An 18,773-nucleotide genomic window follows, 5' to 3' on the forward strand; every position below is an offset into this window, starting at 1 on the left:
AGCTAGTGTATGTGTGTGGGTGTGAATGTCTGTGAGTATGACTACGTACGTGTGTGAGTGTGTATGTCTTGGTGTATCTCTGTGTGTATATTTGTGGGGGTGGGACGTCTGGGTTTTTAATGGTGTTTCCTTGTTCCTCATTTTTGTTTTTATTTTATTTTCTGTAAGGCACTTTGTGCTACTTTAAGTATGAAAGGTGCCATACAAATAAAGTTGATTGATTGATTGAAAAGGGAGGGAGGAAAGCAAACAGAAAAACACTGGCCTAATCTGGCTATCACTAAATCGACAGGAAACAAAAATCAATACTATTTACAGGGGAATCGAGGCTGAATACAAAGTACCAAATAAAGAGGCTAAGCTTAGGGATGTGACGCTCGAAGCTGATGTTTCGAAACAGTGTCGAGCTTCCGGAACGCAAGTGTTTCGGACAGTGTTTCGAAATGTGGTTCAAAACGCCCTTGTCACGTGACCACAGGCTTCGTAGTGTTTCATTCAGGTTTCAATCTGTTTTCCACAGGTGGCGCTTGCCGCGCGAGGCAATTGCCTAATTAAACAGCTGGTTAATCTAAAACACAAAGCCCCAGAATGCTTAAAAGCCACTCAAACACATCTCATCTTTGTGGGTTTTTGTGAGGAGAGAGATTTTGAGAGATATTGAGAGTTAGTAGAGCGATTTTGAGAGATATAGTGACATAGCGACAGCAATTTGGTGTATTCTTGCAATTGATAGTAAAGTTAGTGATATAGATTAATTGACAGGCTAGAGACAGACAGTGAGCGATAGTTTAGATAGATAAAGTGACATTAATATTTAGGGAATAGCAGATTAGTGCGAGGTAGGCTTAGTTGTAGTGTTTAGTCAGGCTAGTATAGATAAGCTAAAGATGGAAGTTCCACATAAGAGAACACGTTCTATCGTCAAGAAAAAGCCTGGGCCATCAGCCTACATTTTAAAACAGAATCATGTAGGCTACTATGAACCTGAAATAACAAAACATCTGGCAAATTTCGATTTAAAAAAATTATATTTAAAAACACTGTTGGTGGCACTTCTTGGGAATTGAACACCGGACTTTCGGGTGTACGACGCGATTGTTCACCATTAGGCCACGTTACTTTTCGCGGTTGGGCTGACTACCGGACAGCTATTTATATTCTCTGTCTGAACCAGTTGAGTTTCACAGTCAAATTGTCATGTTAACAAAACTGGCCACTAGATGTCACCATGGAGAACCAGGTTTCGGATTGTTTCGAAACCTCGACACAATTCCGGCGCAATTGATTCGAACGCTTCGCTGTTTCACAAAGCCTCGTTCTGCCCATCCCTAGCTAAGCTAGAAAAGAGGAACGAGGAGGAAACTAAACAAGGCTGACTTAAAGTGACAAACAAGCAAAAGGATCTAGGAACAAAGTAGCAACAGAACAAACCGTCAGCAGGAGTCGTGACCGAGATAACAAGGGAACAAGAACGCTGGTTGATATGACGGGACATAACGAACTGGCACAGGACAAGGGGAGACGCTGACAATATATACACACACGAGGTAATGGGAAACAGGTGAAGCAATCAGGGAGAGGGCGTGACATCACAGACGGCGGAAACATAGGGGCAGGAAGTAAACATGCCTGAAACGAGAAGGAAACCAGTTACTTCAAAATAAGAGACGAGACGACCACGAAGACAGGACAAAAAATGGTTACTTAACCGAAAGATACGGATCATGACAAAAACAGTGCAACTATGTACAAAGTGAATTGATATTTAAATATGAAAATAAAAGAAAAACACTTTACACGTTTATAGATTTGTTTGTAAATACGCCTCAAGTGGGCGCAATTGTGTTATGTTACAGTTTTTCTCAGTCGCTTTGGTGCTTTTCTCACATAACTATTAACATTTGCACAGCAGTTAGTGCATTTCTCAAAACAATTAGTGCAAACTGCAAAACCTAGTGGATAACCTGTTAAAGCACGTCACTTACTCAAAAATGAATAGTCCATTTCTCAAAAGCAAGTATTCATGTCAATGAAACTGCCAGTGTCATCAAATGAGAAGTCTTGACAACATCGTTTATGAACAAGATAGTCAAATGGCTTTGTCATGTTTTCATTATGACAGTTTATTCTCTCAGTGCAAAAAATGGTCAGAACTGGGTGACACTACCTGAAAATGCTCATGACAGCACTATACACTACTGGTACAGCCATTTGAAAACTAAAGTAAAGTTACACATTGCTGTAGTTAGGGGAGTAAGGGAGTACAAGACACTGAATACGTATGTTTCACATGTTTACTGTATATGCTCTTTGTAATTCTACAGCATTGTGCAAAAGAAAAATACACTACAGTCACTTATTTAGAACAAACATAAGAAACACCCTTTTGGTAGAGCTGTGCACAAATGTGGACAATATAACATAACATATTGTAACTGAACGTAGGTAAATCATGCTGGCACATCCAGATGTTCCTGTCAGTCTGGCAACATATTTTCATCTACATCACAACGGATATCATCCCTTTCAATGCAGCGAGGAAAGTATCTCCTGGAGTGAGTGAAAACTGAAGTTCACCTGAGAGTAATTGTTCAATTTAGGAGACATTTCCAGGAAAAAAATTCTAAAGAAAGGTATAAAATTTGCTTTGATAACTTTCCATCCATCTATTGTCTACCGCTTATCCTGTATTCACTGTTGCGGGAAATTTGATAACTAGTTCAACAATTTTGTATGTAATGACTCAAGCAATGAAGACTATTAGTTTTATTGGGAACGACTTTTAAGCATCCATAAGTATAGTTCATTTTGACTGACATAAGCAAATGATAATGTTATAAAACAGCAGAGAATTGTATGAAAGCAACTGATACATGTCCAAAAGCATTTGCAATTTGTTCAGAGGAAGGATAAATTGCTACTATGATGTGCACAAATGACTAAATGTTGTGGAGGTTGAACTAATAGTTATGAGAATTTTCATTCTGATCTGAGAAAAGAACCAAAGCGACTGAGAAAAACTGTAATTGGGCTTTTCTGTCTTAGTCATGATATTTCCGTATCTGTCTGATAGACACAATAAACATCCTTGACCTGTATTTTCTATAGTGATGGTTGCAGCGTTCTCTGAATTTTAATTTTTCAACTTAAAGTGCTTGGAGCACAAAGAAGGCGGAGCACTCAGAAAAAAGACTCAGGTTGCAGATATTTTGGAGAACAATTGAACAAAAGACACTTGTGCTCAGAAGAACGGTGCTATGTGGATACAGGCCCTTTCCCATGACATAAAACAAATAACAAATCTGGAATGTCATATTGCTACACCAACATTACATGAAGTTTTAAGTAACCTAACTTCACACTCACAAAAAAAAAATAACAAGAGTACGGAGATAAGAGAGAATAAGAGAGAAATGTGTACCTTCCAAGAGAAAGTCTCGACAGAAAGAGGAAGTGACATCAAGAGAAGCATCATTTTGAAATTAAAATTAGATTAAAATCAGATTGCATCTAAACATTAACAGGTGGGTTACAATGCAGTGAATAAACACAGCGTCCAATTAATGTCTGCTTTTGCCGTTTCACTGGTATTGTTTCTCCTTCAGATACACAGATATCGTGATGCATATCGTAGATGATTTCTTGAAATATATCGTGAATGGCAGTATCTAAGTGGAAACGGTCTCAGTGCTGCTGTGGCTTGTTGACGGTAGAGTAGAAACGTCTTTGTTAAGTCTGGATGGATGATTGACAGTTGAATAGGTGAGATTTTGGTCGATGTCCCTCACTGGAGCGGCCGTGTCACCACTAACTTTACCAGAGCTGTCGTTCAGGTTGATGGTGGAGTTAAACTCTGTGGCAGAGGGGTTTGTGGGAGCGCTGGCGGTGGCATAGATTGTTTTAAGTTCAACTCCTGAGCCTGGCTTCTGATGGCTCTCCTCTATCTCTTCATAGGTATGATCCTTCCAGAACAGAGAGAGAAGCACAGGATGAATAGTCCACACAGTAAGCACTAACCAGCATGGCAGGAGTTCTAGCATGCTAACATTAGCATTTAGCTCAAAAACAGAGCTGCTATCATGACTGCAGACTTTGTTCAATCTGATTTTGTGACCTGACCAACATGTGTAGGTTGTGAACATGGGAACAGGGCGGTTTAGTGATTTGGAGGCCCTGTGGAATGAACAATATGACGCCTGGTCTGGTCAGTTGCCCATCTATGGTCAATGTAAAACCGCCTACAGTGCATGGAAGATAGGTGAGATAGTAATTCATTCAATATTTAATAATAATAACTCATTTTACCAGTTTGGGAACAAACTGTTAAACAACAAAAAGAGGCTCCACTAGATGGCAGGACGGTACTTTACAAGTTTCTCAGAGTTTACAACGTACACCTGAATGCACCTTGTGGTCCCTGTGGGCGGACGCATGCTTTACTGTACATAGACACGATTGATTTTAAGTGAACGTACGTCACCGCAGCTCAAATTGCCAAACGGGCCAATGAACGCTGTTTTCTGTGCTGCAGCGTCTTAATCTTCTGCGAGCTACAAACTTTAGATTTTCTGTCAACGGCATGTTTTTTGTTCAGATAGAAGGTAAAATGTTTCCTTCAGGGAAGCAGGAGGATTGTTTCTCAATAAACTGGCTGTGGCCATGGTGTCTTGAAAAGTAAAGCTGCAAGCAAACAGACCTACCCTGAGTCTAAGGCCTTTTGTTGTTTTGTTTTTTGGGAATTTATGCAAGTAGACAAGATGGAGAGAAAAAAAATGGGAGAATAGCTAATCCCTCTTTTGATTTTGAAGGTTTGAATCGAAAGCTCATATTGATCGATTTTCGATTTAAAATAAAAATTGTGACGCTACAATGTGCGATCACATGATCATTTCAGTCTGTTGAGCATCCTGTCTGTAAATATTTTACAGTAATTGATGTTAGTTATTTATTAATTTTCACTGTAAACCTTTATGAAACCTTAATCAAAACTAAATAAGTCACAACAATATACACTAACCGTGTTGTTCTGATCTTCGTTACTTTTGGACTTTAAGTGCTGAAGTCCTGTCAGAGAAAAAAGAGAACATGTAAGAGAGGAGAGGGAAAATAAATGAGCATGCAGAAGGAAAGGGAGTGGATTAATGTCACCACACTCGTGTGTCTCATTGACAACCAGGAGCTTCTGAAACTGTCCCACCTGTTAATGTTAATGTAATCTGGTTTTATGACTGAACCACTGCGTTAGACACATTACACTTTACAGACACGGACCTTTAATTATCTTTATCTATGGATTATTGAATTTATGGAATCACAGGCCCACCTACTTACAGTAAAAATAAAAGAAGTGAGTATTCATGTACATGTACGTAAATGTCTTACGTTTGTAGCGGAGAGCCGAAATAATGAGAAACACCAGCACAGTCACACAGACGACGACAATGGTTACGGTCACCCAGGATCCACCTGCAGCTGACAAAACTACACAAGAAAGGGAGGGCCAGGCTTATTTCAAACACCAGTAACACACCAAACACATCCAGAACTGTGGGGTTTAAGGGGCATTTTGTCTTCAATCATTTGAACGACTTCCTCCTGCTCCGGCTGCAGAGGTGCTTTCTCACATCACTGTGAGCAGACACAGACGTGGACTTGGTTGATGAAAGGGAAGATGTAGGAATAGGATGAGGTGATGCTGATGAGACAGTATAGGGTGGAGATATATGTGTAGCCACTGCACCATCTAGGTAATAGATTACAGATGCATCGTAGCAATGCGTGGTAGGGTTTCATAAACACATAAGAATCTAACTCTTTAAGTTTTAGAGCCATCTGTTCATGTTTCTTTTCTTCTCTCTGTGTTCATTTTGGATGAAATGTGATGATTGAAATATACGGCGCAAGAATGCAAATTACCCTCCTCTCAAAAGACATTTTACACAATTTAAAAAGACAAAATATAAGTTGATCAGTGATCGGGAGTTTTGTATTTCCAAAAAAGTGAATATAGCATGACACAATATTTTGAATCATATGGTGACTAACAACAGGAAGAGATGGTAGGTTTAATTTAACCTCCTAGACAGTTGAACATCATCATCTCTCAATAAGCCTCCTATGATCAAACCATAATCTAATGTGAACACTCACCCACATTCATCTCTAGTCTGTGGAAGAATGGGTTTCTTTTCATCCCAACGCTTTCTGCACCACACCAGTACGTCCCAGTGTCCTCTGGTGTTACATCTCTCACTGTGATGGTGGATTCAGTCTTCGCTTGGTTTTCAATCATTGAAAACCTGTTTCTGTGCTTCTGTGCGGTGCTGACAAGAGGTTCACATATAGATGGATCTTCTCCTTTACAGATGAATTTTTTTATCAGAGAACCTGGTCGATATTCACACTGCCACTTAAAAGTCTGTCCAATAGGCGGAAACCTTGTGGAGTTTTTAATATCTGCAGACAGACAGCATTGACTTTATTTTACAACATGTTACATAGAAATCTTAAAGTTGAGCTCAAACTTCATCTCCAGAGTCTCCATCTTCTGTATGGAGAAGTATATCCCAGTGAAAAGGGATAGACAGGCGGCACAGTATCTATCTATCTATCTATCTATCTATCTATCTATCTATCTATCTATCTATCTATCTATCTATCTATCTATCTATCTATCTATCTATCTATCTATCTATCTATCTATCTATCTATCTATCTATCTATCTATCTATCTATCCACAGAAAGCGACTTCCTGTATCCCTGTACATTGCACATATTCTCTTTACTGTGAACTCCTCAACCACATTACAATTTTTTGCACATCCTGCACAAAAGTGCAGCTCTCGTGCTATTAAACACATTTATCATAGTATTTTTATAGTATCATATTTTATTGTTACAGTTTTTTCTACATTGATTTTTTTCCTATTTTATGTGTTTATTTACAGTTTTTCTCAGTCACTTTGGTGCTTTTCTCACATCACTATTAACATTTGCACAGCATATAGTGCATCTTCAAAACAATTAGTGCAAACTGCAAAACCTAGTGGATAACCTGCAAAAGCACGTCACTTGCTATGGATAGTCCATTCCTCAAAAGCAAGTATTCATGTCAATGAAACTGCCAGTGTGATCAAATGAGAAGTCTCCACTCCATTGTTTATGAACAAGATATTCAAATGGCTTTGTCTTGTTTTCATTATGTTTATTCTCTCAGTGTTTTCCAATACAAAAAAGGCAAAGAAAAGGTCAGAACTCGGTGACACGACCTGAAAATGCTCAAGACAGCACTATACACTACTAGTACAGCCATTTGAAAACTACAGTAAAGTTACACATTGCTGTAGTTAGGGTAGTAAGTGAGTAGTCACATGTTTGTATATGCTCTTTGCAATTCTACAGCATTTTGCAAAACAAAAAAACAAAAAAAACACTACAGTCACTTATTTAGAACAAACATAAGAAACACCCTTTTGATAGAGCTTCAATTCACAGTGGTTCTTCCAACATCTGGTTGCACCCTCCGACCAGCCTCAGCCATCGTGAGGCCGTGATTGACAACATGGTCCACAACTGTAGCCCTCATTTCATTAGGAATCTGCCTATTTGGCCTCTTCTCCCTCTTCCTCTGTTCTGTAGAAATGGTCCACACTATGTCCTGCTCGGTTCATATACGCTTGCCAAGTGAGGGTTCATGGGATTCATCCCTGAGTGACTGTGAACAAGTGGCTTGTCATTGGTTACAACTAATACTTCACACACCTCCTCCTGAGTGAAAGCTGAAGTTAACCTGAGAGCAATTCTTCAATTTAGGAGACATTTCCAGAAAAAAATTATAAAGAAAGGTATAAAATTTGATAACTATTTCAACAGTTTTGTATGTAATGACTCAAGCAATTAAATGAAGACTATTAGTTTCATTGGGAACGACTAGTCAGCATCCATAAGTACAGTTAATTTTGACTCACATAAGCAAATGATAATGTTATAAAACGGCAGAGAATTGTATGAAAGCAATTGATGCATGTCCAAAAGCATTTGCAATTTGTTCAGAGGAAGGAGAAATTGCTACTATGATGTGCACAAACGACTAAATGTTGTGGAAGTTGAACTAATAGTTCTGAGAATATTCATTCTGATCTGAGAAAAGCACCAAAGCGACTGAGAAAAACTGTATTGCATCAAATAACAAGACAAATTCCTCGTAACTGATTAACCTTCTTGACAATGAACCTGATTCTGATTCTGATGTGTGCTTCTTACCTTCAACCTGCAGTTGGATTTTTCTGAGTAAAGCTCGGTAGAATCCTCTTTCTTCGTGTCCACAGAAGTAGACACCAGCATGCTCTGGGGACACATTACTGATGGACATCCTGAAGCTGTCGGTGGTTTCTGTGAGAGTGAATGGCCCGTTTGACTCCAGAGAATTTCTTGATAGAATATCCTCACAGGTGGAATCACTGTTGTATTTGCAGATGAACGTGGCTGTGTTATCACATGAGATGGTGGTGTCAGCTGTTCTGTACGCCGTTTGAATTAATGTTTGCTGGCAGTTGTGATCTGATACTAAAAGTAGAAAAATAACATGTAAAATCTGTCCATTATATCTGCTTGTCATGACAATTTGTATATAATTTATAGCAAATGTATAGTTTTTTCCTGCATAGAGAATTACAAGGCGGCCCCCTCCGTCAAAACTCGATCTGTCTCCAGCTCAACGATTCTGCGGATGTGGTGTGGCTGTATCATAGCGAGCACAGTGCAGCAGGAAAGGTGCTGCCAGCAGGATCAATTATCAATCAATTAAAACATCTGATTAGGAAATCAGGATTTATGGGCTCAGCATAGCTTAACCCTGTCAAATGATCTGCTACCACAGAACAAATAGTACCACTACAGGGAACACACCAGCAGAATAGAAAGTGCAAAATGTGCAGGAATTTACATTCAATTTTAGTTGTGTAGCCCAATTTCACAAATGTGTGATGGAATTTTAAAGGGCTTCATATGGCGTCCTGTATCCTTGGACCCTTGACCCTAGAATCGGAGAAGGAAAAACTTCCAAAAACAGTTGGAATGTAAATAACAAATCTGTATTTTGTGAAGATGATGACTCCAAGGGGACTTGACTGATTGCAACACACACACACACACACACACACACACACACACACACACACACACACACACACACACACACACACACACACACAGACACACTCACAGACACACACACACCCGTACACACACACACACACACACACACACACACACACACACACACACACACACACACACACACACGTGTACACGCACACACACACACACACACACACACACACACACACACACACACACACACACAAGTGACCAGTCACATGAGGAATAACACAAGGCCTCCTGCAGTCGCTGCTCCTTCACTCCTCTGTTGCTTTTTAAAAATATGTTGGCAGAAAGGCTTTAGTTCTAAAGTAATTTAATAAAGGACATGAAAGACAGTTATAAAAAAGATTCCTTACTTCTTCTCAATTTCACTCTGTCTTCTTTATCTTCATCAGAGTCGGAGTTAAATGTACACTGGTAATTCCCAAAGTCTTCATCCTTAACTTTACACTGGTAATTCCCAAAGTCTTCATCCTTAACTTTACACTCGTAATTCCCAACGTCTTCATCCTTAACTTTACACTCGTAATTCCCAAAGTCTTCATCCTTAACTTTACACTCGTAATTCCCAAAGTCTTCATCCTTAACTTTACACTTGTAATTCCCAAAGTCTTCCTCCTGAACATCTCTGATGGCCACCTTGACTTCCTTTGTATTTGTATCAAGCATCACAGAAAATCTGCCCTTGTTTACCAAATAATCCTCGTCATCACATTTTATGACTATATATCCGCCGTTAACTACCTCAACAGATGTGTATCTCTTTATTCCCACGTATTTGCAGGTGAAATCCACCCATCCACCTGGGCATCCATTCACAGTCACCTCACCGCCTGGAGATCAGAGAGAAAAGTTCACATCATATCAGAATCTGAAACAATCTCAGGATTCATTTTCAGGTTTATAAAATAGATCACAGATTTGTCCAATTGTGTATTTTCAGTTACAGTTTTTTTCCGATTTCTAAAACACAATTTTGCAAACTAGGCTGGTTTCATTAATACTTAACACAAATCACAAAACCACACACCCAAATGCAAAATACCTCATATATGCTGCAAAATGAAGCACTGCAACCAAAACTACATTCAACATTATCAAAAACAAAGCAGATTGTTGTAATGAAAAGCACTCTCATCTTTAGTATGCTTTGCCATAATACTAAAATGGTTAATAAATAAATTGTAGAGAATTCTTCAGATTGTTCACATGCAGAGAAATATTTGCAGATACACACACATGCTGTTGAAACATTGTTTTTATTTTTCATCAAACAAGTCAGTGCAACATTATGCAGACATGGCTGATTGTTGATGACATGAGCAACTAAGGTTAATTAAGGCTGACTAACAGTCAGGATGATGGGCTTTTCTGTCTTCGTCATGATAGTTTATATCTGTCTAACAGACACAGTAAACATCCTTGACCTGCATTCTCTATAGTGATGTTCGCAGCGTTTTCTGAATTTTAATTTTTCAACTTAAAGTGTTCTACCTCTGTTCTACCTCTCACTCTTTCTCCCCCTCTCACTCTCACCCTCCCTCTTCCTCACTTGTGGTCTTTTCATGCTTACTTCCTGATTGAAGTGGGAACTATTAAAAATTGTGGCACATAGAGTGCCAACTCATGTAGTGTTATTTTGAAATGGCAAACATGTGACTTTATGTCAGATTGTTGCGTCTTATGCAGAGATCCGTGTTCAGTGCATTTCAAAAGTGCCATTTTGAATTGCAAAATGTGTATGAAGCAGAACCATTAGGAATCATTACACAGACCTGGCTTTATGATTGAACATTGGTTTGTAGACTATGGTCTGTCTAGTAAAAGTACTGATTCAACTTCTTTACTCAAGTAAAAGTGAAATGTACTCAAAGTATTAACAGTAAAATCACTAATTCCCTTAAAATGCATTAATACTCAAGTAATGAGTAGTAGAAAGTGTGAGTAGTAAAAAGTACAAATATTTGTATCAAAATGTAGTGACTAAAAATAAAAAGTTGCCAGAAAAAGAAATGCCCTCTTAAAATACAGATACCTGCAAATTCTACTTTAATACAGTAACACAGTATTTGTACTTTGTTACTTCCCACCTCTGTCTGACTCCATCTGGCTTCTAGAAAGAGACCATAAACTCATGTTAAAATTTTTACTGAGATAAAATCAATAAAAAAACGAAATCCAGTGAGAAGTAGGGTCATTTTCTCACAGACTTCTATACGATCAGAGAGGAGTCGCTCCCTGGTGGCCAGAAGAGAGAACGCAAGTTTAAGGCTCTTCGGCTTGGCTTGGCTTTTCATTTGTCAACCACAAGCTTTAACTGTGCTTTTGTATGTAAGTTGGTATACATAATGTCTGACCCCGAGTCTGTAATAAAGTATGCTTTGACGACCATTTTCATTGTTGTTTTTACGTTGGAAGCAGAGTGTAGCAATGGTGTAGCTGAGTGAAGTATCCAACAATATTTCACTTCATTTTGAATGATCAGTGTGTTATGATGTCACTCGAGGAGAAGAAGAGCGGTCGGTCCCTACCTTTTTGCTTTTGCATGTGTGATCAAAGTAGTCCCACTGTGGAGCCGTGGAGTAGGTTGAAAACTGTTATTATCGACCAGTAATATAGTGTAAGTTTTTTACCTGTCATCAGTGGGAGGATGAGGAGAAGCAAGCTCTTCATGATGCAGAGATCTTCAGGCAGATTTTTAACCTGTCTGTGATAATTTTTGGTTTTGGTTTCCTCTCAGCGGTTCGTCTCTTCCGTCGGTTTGCCTCAGGCGTTGTGTTTCTTCAATTCCTGTCGTATGTTAAGTAACGACCTCTCACCCCACCTTTCTGTCCATCCTTCCCCTTTTCTACTTCTTAATCAACTCCTTCCTCATTACATCCCTTTTTGGTATTGGCAGTAAACAGGAACCAGGGTGTGTGCGTGAGAGAGAGAGAGAGAGAGAGAGAGAGAGAGAGAGAGAGAAATGAAAAAACATCAGTTTAGTAGGAAGTCCCTGAGAGAAAAAGTGTCAGAGAAAGTTTTGGTTTTTTAATAAATTATTCTGCACAGTTCCTGAATGTCAAAACAATTAACTGAGGAAATATAACAAATGGACGATTTAAATGATCCAGTTAAATTTCAGCAGCATTAAGGTCAGGAGATGTCATCCTTTTTAAACCAGCAGGTGTTTAAAAGTATGACTAACACCATAGCAATGATGACACATCCCTCACTGTCTGCCAGTGGAACCAATTTGCATCATCAATGTTGCTATAAAGCTAACAGGAAGTGACTTTGAATTTCTTGCCATCATCAAACCACAAGAAACTGCTGCTGATCAGCTGGAATACTTCTTTAATCTGATAGCCTGTCATTCAATTGAACTATTTTAAATTCACATATTATATTTTCATAATTTTACCTTTGTCAACTTTTTAAACTGGCGGCCAGCTGATCAGTTCTGCTTACAAATCAATAAAATGAAGCAAAAAAAGAAAAAAATGACACAAATAATGGAAATTTTGCAACAACAAATTCTTAATTGTCTGGCAAAGTGCAAAACAAACTCATAACTGATAATGTGGTGTGAAAATCACCTTGTCTGTATCCGTGATCATTTATTGAACAGACGAGTCGGAGCAGCAGCAAGTCAGTTCCACCATCAGGGTGAAAGTGAGAAATATACACAGATCTATTGTAATTCATTTGCATGTTGATCAGAGTCGTCTCAGTCGGCACCTCAGTCACACATGAAAAATGTGTGGAATATTTGGAGTGTATGTGTTACGTCCCAATATGGAACCGGGAGTAACCATTGATGTTATGGAGTGAAGGAGGAGTGGGAGACGCTTGTCGAACGTAACCGGTCTACAGTTTTTATTAAGGACAGAGTTAAATAAACAAAAACCAAGCTGGGCACCAAACTGAAAACGAGCTTGCCACACAAAACAGGCAGAGGCTGATCTAGAAGGACAAAACAAACAACAAAGGTTAGGGCACTGACCAATCAAAATAGCCAAAAGAAAACATACACCGTAGTCACTCTCCTTTTGAGGCTGAAAGGAGTAAACCAAACGTGCACCGTTGCCACCCTCCTTTTGAGGCTGAAAGGAGTAAACCCTACTCCCCATCGTTGCCACCTCGCCGTCTGCTGCCTGCCGTCACCCAGCACAGGACGGTGAGTGAGAGTGTGCGAGAGAGAGGGAGACACCCAGGATCTCCTGCCTTTTATCCTGGAGCTGATTAAGCCAAGGTGGGGCCTAATCAGCTCCACGAGCAGCAGCCTGGAGAAAATTAGGGGGAGAGAGAGAGAGAGGGAGGACACACACACCACAAAAGAAAACACTCCCACGTAACAGTATGTCAGAAATTGTACCCAATAAACATAAACTAGAAAATTCCCCCGCCGGGAAATTTTGAAAGGGCCACGGGGGCTACTGCCGGAGTGTATATTACGATGAGATTCTTCGAGATTTCAAACGAGACGGAGTTGTTTTAGAGGCAAATACAGAGACTGCTTGCTGACTGAGCTGTCAGAGTAGTCCGTTTTGAGTATTGTGATGTACTTCAAAAACTGTCCACCAATCAGAGCACACCACTCGTGTCTCCATTTTAAAGTTTAAATGGAGTTTTTAGGTGAAAGTATGACTGAGCAGAAGACGTTTGACTAAAAAAACTACATTTCCCACCGACTGCTCCTTCCTGTCCACCAATCAGAGCCCACCACTCGTGTCTCCATTTTAAAGTTTAAATGGGGTTTCTAGGTGAAAGTATGGCTGAGCTGAAGATGTTTGACTAAAAAAACTACATTTCCCACTGACTGCTCATTCCTGTCCACCAATCAGAGCCCACCATTCGTGTCTCCATTTTAAAGTTTAAATGGAGTTTCTAGGTGAAAGTATGACTGAGCAGAAGACGTTTGACTAAAAAAACTACATTTCCCATTACTAAATGTAGTTTTTAGTACATTCCTGTCCACCAATCAGAGCACACCACTCGTGTCTCCATTTTAAAGTTTAAATGGAGTTTCTAGGTGAAAGTATAGGCGAATTCGACTTGATGTAGCCGCCTGCAGCGCGCTACCTAACGTGATGTATTGTGGGTTGAAAGCGATGCATGATGGCTAGAATTGTGTCCGACTTAGCAGCCGACTGCAAAGACGTCACAGGGTCGCGACCATATCACGTGACCCAAAACATCGCGGGAACAAGTTTTTAAGAGGCGCTTCTTGCAGCGCTTGGCAGCGCGGTCCACGGTGGCTGCAACTGGCTTGTCCACACCTCCGCTACAGCGGAATGGTTCTCATTGGTTAAAAGTTCAATGACGTGTGTTCAGGTCCGCACTCGGCGGCCACCTTGTGGTGAAATTATACTTTTTATTTTGGTCGCATTGATCTCATGGCTTGATCTTAAGTTCCGTGCATTGTGTTGTTAGTAGGTCTATTATATGTGAGGTCTGGTTAATACAAACATAGAATGATAATACAAATATACTGGGAAAAAATAATGCCTTCCACATGTTGCCTTGCGTGTGTGTGTGTGTGTATGTATGTATTTATGTATATATGTATGACCAGTGCTCGGTGCGATTGCACCGTGGCCCTAATTAGCTAAAAGACAAAATAGTTAATTCATGAGGCCAGAAATGAGTCGCTGGGAAAATGTCGGCCCCCCGGTCCCTTGGCTGTCTGAAACTGTGGCCCCCTGAACAATATAGATGAATCGAATGTGTCCATGCTGAGTCTGTTGACTATTTAAAAAAGATAGATAGATAGATAGATAGATAGATAGATAGATAGATAGATAGATAGATAGATAGATAGATAGATAGATAGATAGATAGATAGATAGATAGATAGATAGATAGATAGATAGATAGATAGATAGATAGATAGATAGATAGATAGATAGATAGATAGATAGATAGATAGATAGATAGATAGATAGATGGATGGATGGATGGATGGATGGATACTTTATTGATCCCGAAGGAAATTCAAGCGTCCAGTGGAAGTAACATAGAACATACATTATACATTAAACATGCATTAGAAACTATACAAAAGCTATATAAAATAGAAAGTGACTAGAAATAAAATGTTTTATTTTACACAACTATAAACTATATTACAACTATAAAGTGACCAAGTGTCCATTGTCTATTGTGCCTCCTGCCATCACTGAGAGCTGTTGTATAGTCTGATGGCCAGGGCGACGAATATATCTTTATTGAAATTATCTATTAGTAACTGGTTGCTGTTTGCTTTCTTTTTCTCTCTTAAATGTGTTGCATTCCTATTCTTGATTGTTTTTTGTTGTATGTGCTTCAATTTGGATATTGTGGTGTTTACTTCTTCTTTTTCTCTGCTCATACAAATCACTTTGTAACAACCGATAAATCATTATTATTATTATTATTATTATTATTATTATTATTATTATTATTATTATGTGTGCGGGCAGCTGACACGAGAAGGGCTTTAGAGACATATTTAAGAAAATTAGAAAATTACATTACCAAAAATTGCATTATACATATAATAAAATATAAATAATGTTGAATCAAATTGAATAATTATGCATAATCCATAAATAAGTCCATAAATAATATCTAGCTAGTCAAAACAGAGTTACACAGTGCTTCACATAAAAACACAGCAATGACAAAATAAAGTACTAAAATAATAACAAAAAAATTAAATGGTAAAATCCATAAAGCACAATAAAATCAACATACTTTTTGAGCTGAGAGTTAAGACTTCAATCTGCTTTATTTCCTTGTGCAGGTTGTTTGAGAGTCTGAAAAGCTCGGCCCCCAGTCAGACTGGAACAGATAGAAGGACAGAAGGAAGGAACACAAACTGTTTCTTCATCCAAGCTACCAGCGAGAAGGATAACTTCTAAGCCCCGCTCTCATCTGAAGTCAGCCGACCAAATCGCTGCACCGCGCAATCTTATTGTTTGCCTGCAGAAGGAAGAAACACAAACTGTTTTCTTCAGCCAAGTTGATCAGCGAGAAGGATAACTTCTAAGCCCCACTCTCGTTTGGATTCAATCGACCCGCTGCATCCTCCACTGCCACACGAGGACCCGCCGCCGGCGCACCAAGAAACTCCGCCACCCGCACAGGACGGACTCAAGCACATCGACCAAAGTAAGAGGCTGTTGTCTGGGCAGAGGCATAGGTTCGATAGTGTATTATATTAAATATAATTATTAATATCAATAATTATATATCGGTAGTAATAATTATTTGTTGATAGCCGAATCTGCTCCTGCTAGTACCCCAACAGGATTGACTTGAAGAGGGCCGTACACATGAGACGTCCAAAGAATGTGACGGAGCAGTTCTGCCAGGAAGAATGGGCTAAAATTCCTCCTCAACAATATGCAGGTCTGATCCACAGCTACAGGAAGCGCCTGGTTGAGGTTATTGCTTCCAAGGGGGGGTCAACCAGTTGTTAATTCTAAGGTTTCACTTAAATTTTCCACTGCCATTTTGAATGTTGAATGTGTGTGTTCAATGAAGACATGAAGGATCAGATTTTTTTTGTGTTACGATTTTAGACACATTAATGTTTGACATAGATGAAGATCAGATCACATTTTATGACACATTTATTCAGAAAACAATGAAATTCCAAAAGGTTCACATATTTTTCTTGCCACTGAATTTGAGCTGGCCTCCCAAGGTGCAAAACAGTAGTGATGGCAGTGCAACACTGAAGCTTTGATGAGTGTTTCGAACCCTGAACTACAATTCCATAGAACCACTGCTTCAAAGCTTGCTTTGGGGTGGAAAAAAATCACGTGACATATGACGTCTGAAGCAGCAGCTGCTTCGTTTCCTGAATGAATCACCTGACTGGTTTGCGGTCCAATCAGGTGATTCACAGGCACTGACACGTCTTGATTTTGACACAGGTTGAGACCGTTTTTAATTTGAGCGCCTCAACACTTTATAACCGCTATCAACACTGAACAATTTGTGGTGCGGAGTTGCTGTTGAGTTGATGTATTGCATTGTTAGAGTTCCTAGGGCCATTTTGTCTGTTTTGAATGAATAAAGCTCATATATAGCTCAAATCATTTTTGAAACATTTTAGAATTGTCATCTCAGTTCCTTAAATTAGCCTAAAATGGCTAAGCTACACAAAAAAAATGATACATTTGTTCCTAGTGACTAACTAATGTCCCATTGTAAACCATTGAAAATGTCATTTTTTTATCCCACATTTATCATAACATGCATTCCTTTATATTATTTTTATAGTTTATAATTCATATTTGTATATTTCAGGATGAAGTAGTTTCATAAGACTGACTCATTTTAAGTGGAAAAAAATATGAATATGCCGTATTTTTACAGCAGTTTTGGGGAATTTGGGAAAATTTTGCCCATCACTACAAAATTGTAACGACCTGAGGCCGGCAAGGCAAGGACCCAATCGCACAACTCAAAAAGTTTCAAATCAATACAATTTATTTCACAAAAGAGCAAGCAGAAGCTACAAAACACGGGATAAACATAAAGCGCCTCCAAATGTCTCCTCAGCAATAGCTAGTGTATGTGTGTGGGTGTGAATGTCTGTGAGTATGACTACGTACGTGTGTGAGTGTGTATGTCTTGGTGTATCTCTGTGTGTATATTTGTGGGGGTGGGACATCTGGGTTTTTATGGTGTTTCCTTGTTCCTCATTTTTGTTTTTATTTTATTTTCTGTAAGGCACTTTGTGCTACTTTAAGTATGAAAGGTGCCATACAAATAAAGTTGATTGATTGATTGAAAAGGGAGGGAGGAAAGCAAACAGAAAAACACTGGCCTAATCTGGCTATCACTAAATCGACAGGAAACAAAAATCAATACTATTTACAGGGGAATCGAGGCTGAATACAAAGTACCAAATAAAGAGGCTAAGCTTAGGGATGTGACGCTCGAAGCTGATGTTTCGAAACAGTGTCGAGCTTCCGGAACGCAAGTGTTTCGGACAGTGTTTCGAAATGTGGTTCAAAACGCCCTTGTCACGTGACCACAGGCTTCGTAGTGTTTCATTCAGGTTTCAATCTGTTTTCCACAGGTGGCGCTTGCCCCGTGAGGCAATTGCCTAATTAAACAGCTGGTTAATCTAAAACACAAAGCCCCAGAATGCTTAAAAGCCACTCAAACACATCTCATCTTTGTGGGTTTTTGTGAGGAGAGAGATTTTGAGAGATATTGAGAGTTAGTAGAGCGATTTTGAGAGATATAGTGACATAGCGACAGCAATTTGGTGTATTCTTGCAATTGATAGTAAAGTTAGTGATATAGATTAATTGACAGGCTAGAGACAGACAGTGAGCGATAGTTTAGATAGATAAAGTGACATTAATATTTAGGGAATAGCAGATTAGTGCGAGGTAGGCTTAGTTGTAGTGTTTAGTCAGGCTAGTATAGATAAGCTAAAGATGGAAGTTCCACATAAGAGAACACGTTCTATCGTCAAGAAAAAGCCTGGGCCATCAGCCTACATTTTAAAACAGAATCATGTAGGCTACTATGAACCTGAAATAACAAAACATCTGGCAAATTTCGATTTAAAAAAATTCTATTTAAAAACACTGTTGGTGGCACTTCTTGGGAATTGAACACC

General features: G+C 39.1%; 1 protein-coding gene across 1 annotated transcript; it reads right to left on the reverse strand.

Moving 5' to 3' along the window:
• Positions 1–1,454: 1,454 nt before the first annotated feature.
• LOC311028523 (uncharacterized protein) lies at positions 1,455–12,072 on the reverse strand. The gene is made up of 7 exons (XM_084033145.1): positions 11,797–12,072; positions 9,520–9,996; positions 8,264–8,566; positions 6,151–6,456; positions 5,383–5,481; positions 5,018–5,064; positions 1,455–3,962 (listed from the first exon to the last, which is right to left on the reverse strand). The coding sequence occupies exons 1-7, from the start codon at positions 11,834–11,836 to the stop codon at positions 3,669–3,671; spliced, it is 1,566 nt and encodes a 521-aa protein (XP_083889271.1). The 5' UTR covers positions 11,837–12,072; the 3' UTR covers positions 1,455–3,668.
• Between the last annotated feature and the right edge of the window lie 6,701 nt (positions 12,073–18,773).

This window comes from Eutrigla gurnardus (assembly GCF_963514095.1).
Source record: "Eutrigla gurnardus genome assembly, chromosome: 2".
In the NCBI taxonomy this organism is placed as follows: Eukaryota; Metazoa; Chordata; class Actinopteri; order Perciformes; family Triglidae; genus Eutrigla; species Eutrigla gurnardus.